This window comes from Phytophthora infestans, genomic scaffold, assembly GCF_000142945.1.
Source record: "Phytophthora infestans T30-4 supercont1.66 genomic scaffold, whole genome shotgun sequence".
NCBI classification, from domain to species: domain Eukaryota; phylum Oomycota; class Peronosporomycetes; order Peronosporales; family Peronosporaceae; genus Phytophthora; species Phytophthora infestans.
The window spans coordinates 694,163-701,193 of NW_003303693.1; the positions used below are offsets into that span (position 1 = coordinate 694,163).

A 7,031-nucleotide genomic window follows, 5' to 3' on the forward strand; every position below is an offset into this window, starting at 1 on the left:
CCCTTGGACTTTGGACGGGAAATGGACGGACGTGCGAGGACGAGTGGTGGCAATTGGTGCGACCGGTGGTGGCCAGAACGACGCGAGTAGCGGACGTATCGCGTCGGGTGTTGACGGACGGGTTGGAGCGATCGACGAACGAATCGATGGTGTTGGAATGTACGACAAACGGGTCGAACGTGATGGAATGGACGATGATTGCGACGAAGAGGTTGGTTTGGACGATGAGCGATACGTACGAGACGGTTGAAACGTTGAACGGAGAGCAAGGGTTGGTACGGATGGCGAATGGAGAGCACGAGTTGGTACGGACGTTGAACGGACGGTTGTGAATGTTGGGCGGAACGGTAGTCGAATGAGTGTGAACGATGGAGTACGGAGTGAACGGATGAAACGAACGGTACACGATGACGAACGCGTGGGGGTGTCTGCTGTCGAGTATGATCGCCTACTCCGAGGCGATAGGGTCGTGGAAGACCCTAGGGTTGAGTAAGTCGTGTAATAGTGGTCGACCGGCTGGCTTCCGTAGCAAGTTCAACGGAGGCAGCTGCCGGAAGATTAAGGAAACGGACGGACGGATATGGTAGGCAGTAGGAAGAGGTGGTTAGTACCTTGAAGTCTCTCACGAAGGCTGGCGCTGGCTGCCAGAGTGATGAGTCGATAAGGATTCGGTAGGAATTGGACGGACGGACGGGAGCGAAGAGGCTGGCGCACTTGAGATTTGGCTGTCTACTTGTCAAGTCGGACAACCTGTGACGTTAATGAGCGTCACCTTGGAGCGACCGAGTGCGAAGCAGGCGGTGTCTACCGAAACGTTCTACAGGTAGTTACCGGACGTGGAGTACGAATTGAACGGTGTGAAGCGGACGGTGCCTGCCGAAACGATCTACTGGCAGTTCCCGGACGTGGAGTGCAGTTTGGACGGTGCGAAGCGGACAGTGTCTACTGAAACGCTCTACTGGTAGTTCCCGGACACGGAGTGCAATTTGGACGGAGTTCGACGCCAGCAGAGTCTGCCGAAACGTTCTACTGGCAGTGGCTGTAGGCTTAGGACTAAACGGAAATAAAGTAGGTGCTGTCACCAGTCGGGTGCACGCCGGCGCGGGTACACGGATTGTACACGTCGGCCTGTAGGACTTTGGACTTTCGTTATCAGTACTGCCGACCAAACCTCGGCGAGCAGGGGATTCTATTAACCTCGTTACACCCTCAAAATGTAATATATAGTGTCAACAATGCCCTTACCTGGTAAGTCGGCTTCTGGTACTCGTCCAGATACGAGTGGAAGGCATATCAGGACTGAAATAGCGTTTCAATTAATTCTGCACAGACTTCTGTGCATCCATCCCCGCTTGTACCTCCACTTGCTCTCTCGACAGGCGTATCATCACGCTTGAATCCTCAACACTCCACGTCGCCGCACTGTAACTATTGGATACGGTGGAGTCGTCCTCCCAGCTTGCGTCCGAGCCGTCATTCTCACTGCCTTCGCTGTAGGCTTCTTCTGATGGTCGCTTCTTCGACGCGCGCGCAGGCTGGCGCCGATTCATTGCTACCGCCGTTAATCTCCAAATGGAGTGCCCTCTAAATGTGTGACATGAGTGGCGCGAAAGCTCTGTATACGAGTATACAGATTTAACCGTACGAGGGACACAAAATTCTCTCGACAATTATTTTTTTGCATTTTTTGTCTGGCACAATAACGACTCTATTATCAAATACTACTTACTTACGCCGCTACGCGCGGTACTGCAGCTTAGGCTTAATCCTTTATGTATTTAAGTCTCTCTCTAACGTTAAACCCTAATTCATCTTTGCACTAGAGGTAACGGGGTACAATCCAGTGTACCCCAGGTTATATAAAGAGTGACACGTCACTATAGTGAATGTATGGCTACATATCCCCAGGTCACCTTTGGTTTGTATTAGAGCCTAAGCAAAGCTTAGTTATAAATACATCAGTCTGACATCTAGCTAACCGCTCCCTTTGAGACCGGAAACAGGTGAACTCACGTTCAAAGCGGTAGTAAATACCCTTAAGCATGTCCTCTGTGTAAGGTGCTGTGTGACCCTGTCACACTTGGTAGCACTTGTAGTTAATCCTACGCCTTCGCGGGTAGATTGAACTACCCAAATCCTCTGTGTGCTCTACTTTTGATTCAATGGACTGAAGTGAGCTTCCTCGCTTGATCGACTCACACTTCGAGTCTGTTCGGAAGATGAGAGGCATTGTTGGACAATATGCCCTTCGCAGCTTGGCAGCGCCGAAGCCTTCCGAGCAACGCGAACGCGTGGTCACGTTTAAGATCTACAACCATGGTTTCATCGCTTCCGTCCGCGGGAGCATGGAGGTCTCAATATCTGCTCCTCGGGCAGCCAGGCCTAAGCAGGTAAGGCTGAAGGTCCCATGTTGAGTAAAAAAGGGGAAGCCTTCACTTCTGGGTCCGTGAGGTTGAGATTGCCATGAAGGCGGGTCTCATCTCGGACGAGCCACTTTGAATGGTTTTTGCCCTGTCCAACCTTGGTCGACGTGCCAAGTACTGGGCATACACCAGGGATACGAAATCCACTAGAATCTTTGCATCCTGGTGTAAAGGGCCAGGTAGTTACTCCGTTACTTGCTTACACTATAGTGTTGAGGATGCTCGCAATAGGATGACGGAGTCTTAGGTTTAAGAAAAAAATAACGCTGACTTTATTTTAGGACCAAGGCCACAGCCCTGGCCACTCAAATACACGTCATGGTCCAATTGGCTAATAATGGGTCTGGCTCCCATATATCAGCCAATGACATGACAGCATTTCAGCACACGACTAGCGTGTGCTGATGCACCTGTAAGGAAATCTACCTACTTATGTAATGGAGGGGCCCATCACATTACCCCCTCTTAAAGTTGCACTCACGCAACATAAGCGCTCATGAAGAACATTGGAGAAGACTGCTGGAACGGCGGAGACGGCAGCGGCGACACTGGCGACATCAAGCCCCTGGTGTATCAACAAGAGACACCACGCTCGGCAGCGAGCGTGCAGAGCGAGAAGGCATCTCAGACAACAGCTTGGAGGCCACCGGCGCTGGCGCTGGTGTCGACACACGTGGGCTTCGAGGAGCCAGGCGAGGTTCTGATGGAGTGGAGCTTGGACCTTTGAAATTGTCCTGAGGCGCATCGATATCTCTGCGGCTTCGTGTCCGAGCGGGTGACGGAGCATGCTAACGCGCAGTACGCATGAGCTCGATTCCCAAGGAGATCAAACTCCGCGACAAGTGCACAAGCAAGTGTTCTTGCAAGGAAACTCTGGCACGATGATCACCACAGACGCAAATGACTGAGCGCCGACTGGAGACTTCCTTGTACTTGGGAGAACGCTCATCGTGGGACGTCCACGATGTTCTAGCAGACACGAGGATCACGAAGACATCGCACGGGGTACTTGAGACCGCGAATACGGGGACGACAACCACTTCACTCAGTTGACTGAGCGACAATGTGCGACTGCACAGCGTACGAAGAAGTATTCTGTAGACCCAGGCGACTGTGACGCTGTAATATAGGTAATCTGCGAGCTTGGGGTTCACTCGCTGTCGTGGAACCTCGCGTCACCCACCCACGCACGCACTCACTCACTCGCTCACTCTCACTCACTCACTAACTCATCCACTCACTCACTTATTTACTCACTTGTTCACTCGGCTTACTCACCGAGTGGCTCAGCAGTACAGTGCCGAGTTCTTGTGTAGCTGACCACCGGTTCGATCCCGCGTCGAATCCAGTTTTCTTTTAATCATCACGGCGAGCGCCTCCGTGTACCCGCGGAGGCTGGTCGCCTTCTTCACTTCGGGTATCAACACCCGGCTCACTCACGCTTCGGAACGCGAGTGTCCTCTCGTATTCGTTCACGATGTCGGGAACGTCTTCCAGCAAGGGACTGCGCGGCTCCCAAGTATCTTCACCTTTGGAGAGTCCCAGCCAACGCACGCGATAGTCTTGTTCCTTGTCCCGCAGGTCGCGACCCTGTCGAAACACTTCAGTGTGACCGTCACGGGTACCATGACGAGGTCATGGTCGACGATTCGCTCAACGGTCCAACGCTGAGCGCCCGAAGAATCGATCAAAGGAGGAGGACCATCTCGCTGGAAAGTTGCCGCGTTACTCGAGGACGAATCAGCGTCCGGAACCTCGGACGGATGGTACTTCTTTAAACGTCCGACGTAGAACGTCGGATGTAACCGTAGTGTCGAGCGAATGTCCTGAGTGTAAGCGTCACCAATGGCCTTGATCACCGTAAACGGTCCAATAAAGCACGGCGCGAGTTTGTTCGCACCGAGGTTGGTAACCGCAGAGTTTCTGATACCTTCAGGCGACAGGAGCACTCGTTCGCTTGTCGTAAACGTGGCCGTGTTCTTGCGGCCAGTCTTATCAGCGTTCTCCTTCTGCTTGTTCACTGCGTCTTGCAGTGCGTCTCGAACATAGCGGGTGACCGCTTGGCGCTGTAGTACAAAGTCGGAGACGACTGCGGAGTCGATTGATCGCATCCTTCGGCGCGTAGTTAGCCGGCACAAGTAGGCTCGATGCGGAACGTGTCATTGCGTTGACCGGGAGCTGGGGATACATCATTAGCAACCGGTGTGTGTACCGGTTGACCCGAAGGCCGACGTGAAGCGCGGGTCGCGGTCGGAGACGATGGGTTCAGGAAGGCCATGATGGCTGGTAGAGGACGCAAGGGAGCCTGCGAAGACGAGGCAGGTTTCACGCGCTGGAAGGTCTCGCAGGTGCGCACCCACTTACGCACACATTTGTACAGGTGGGGTCAATAAAAGTCGCGTGACACAGCGGCAAACGTCTTCTTGCGACCGAGATGAGCGCCCAGTGGGGCATCATGAAACTCATGGATAGCCCGTGAGTGCAGATCGAGGTCGTTAGGGACAACGACACGTGGGCCGTGGAAGTTGTCGATGCTGTACGTCAGCAGCTCGTCCTCGAGGCGATATCGGTGGATTTGGTTCCGTACAGAGCGGAAAAGGGATCCCAGTGTGTCGGCGCTGGGAGAGCGGGGATGCTCCAGGATACTGGAGCACATCGAGGCATGGTCGTAAACAGCTCGGATTTCGCCGCGAAGTGACATTACCGGCGAGACGCTCGCCAGGTTGACTGCTGACGCCTCGCACGTGGCACATTCGTCTACATCGTCTTCATCCAGCGAAGCTTGTCGACCCAATGCACCGCGTAGGTCGTAGTCGGGACGCCGATACAAAGCGTCGCTGAGAATGTTGTTCTTGCCGGGCTTGTAATGGACAACGAAGTTGTACTCAGAGAAGAACAAAAGCCAGCGGGCCATCCGCTGGGAGAGATGAGGACTCTTCATCGCTGTCCTCAGCGATGCATGGTCGGTGCACACCGCGAAGGTATCCTCACACTCTGAACTTGATCAGAGCGTAGCGCATCGCAAGGAGCTCCTTGTCGTGAACAGGGTAGCTGCGCTCCGTCGGCTTCATCTGCCTCCACTGGTAGCTTACGACACGCTCTCGACTTTCATCATCGAATTGCATCAGCGCACAGCCGATGGCGAAATCGCTCGCGTCGCAGACGACGTGAAAGGGCTTCGAGTCATCCGGGAGCGCGAGGATGGGGGCCTCGGCGAGACTCTTCTTCACCGAGTCGAAGGCGGCTTGATGTGCGGAAGTCCACGACCACGACACATCGTTCTTCAACAGCGAAGAGAGCGGCTGGATCAATCCGGCGTAATTCTTCGTGTACTCGTGGGGATAATTTGCGAGATCCAGCCACTGACGCAATTCAGTGGGATTCTGTGGCGTAGGCCACGCACATATCGATGACACTTTCTCGGGGTCGGCGCGGACGCCGTTCTTGCTCACAAAGCAGCCAAGCACCGGAATCTCCGGCGCGCAGAATATACACTTCTTCAAGTTGGCATACAGCTTGTTTTCGCGCATCACTTGGAAGACTTGCCTCAGATGCTTCAAGTGGACTTCAAGCGCGCTGAGGCCTCCCTCAGCGCGACTGTGTACGAAGATGTCGTCGAAGTAACTCGGTGCGAAATCGCGGAGCGGGCGCAGCACATGGGATACCATGCGATTGAACGTGGCGGGAGCATTCTTTAAGCCTTGTGGCATAACAAGCCACTCCCAGAGCATACCACTGGGAGTGCTTACCGCTGTGAGCGCTCTGTGCACAACGTGCGTCGTGGATGACCGCGTAATTCATCTCAATGACGAGGAAGTCGTCGTTTCTCTTAAAACCGTCGAACGTGTACGGAAGTGTAATCTCGCGCCGCGCGACGCGGCGTGATTTCCCATCGGCCAACTTGACAGCGACCACCTCTCTACCTTTGCGGACAGTCATGTCCGACGGGAGTACCGACAAGCACGACGCGCGGAAGAAGTTGTTGGCCGCTCCTGAATCAAGGAGCGCGCAGTGGTCACCGGGTACCGGCGACATGAAGACTGACAATGATCAATCTTGAATCGCTCGGTGTGGTGGTGGCATGAAAGTGTGCATGCAGCACAGGAGGGCTAGAAGGTTGGGTTGCCATTGGGGGACCCGAACCTCCATTCCAGCCAGTAGGGCGCCCCGCGCCTACTGACCCTGATCGTTTTTTGGCTGGTCAGAACTCGCGGGCTCGGCATCGACATGCGCAAGCACTGGAGCTGGCGCGCAGCACTTCACCGCGCGATGACCGACCTTCCGACAACGGAAGCAGGTGAGAGAACGACTGCTCCGAGCACCGTTCCGACGGGCTACATGACGCTAGCAATTACTCGTCGCATCGATAGCGTCGATGTCCGTGGGCTCGGGTGCAGATTCCCGAGCTGAAGCAGGTAGCGCGTGAGCGTATGACGCCACAACCACGTAGTCCTCGCGTAGGGCGAGGGCAAATGCCTCTTCGAGTGTAGAGGGGCCCGATCTTGTAAGGCAGTAGCGCGTCATGCCTTCGCGCATATCGAACACGAACACATGAACCTGAGAGGCCATATCGATCGGCTTAGACACGATACAAGACGCGAGGTGTCG

The 7,031-nt window shown here is 54.5% G+C and overlaps 1 protein-coding gene across 1 annotated transcript; it reads right to left on the minus strand.

Moving 5' to 3' along the window:
* Positions 1 to 1,053: 1,053 nt before the first annotated feature.
* PITG_18283 (uncharacterized protein) lies at positions 1,054 to 1,550 on the minus strand (the record flags this gene model as incomplete). Its single annotated transcript, XM_002997857.1, has 2 exons — positions 1,054 to 1,128; positions 1,359 to 1,550. The coding sequence occupies 2 exons, from the start codon at positions 1,548 to 1,550 to the stop codon at positions 1,054 to 1,056; spliced, it is 267 nt and encodes an 88-aa protein (XP_002997903.1).
* Positions 1,551 to 7,031: the final 5,481 nt, after the last annotated feature.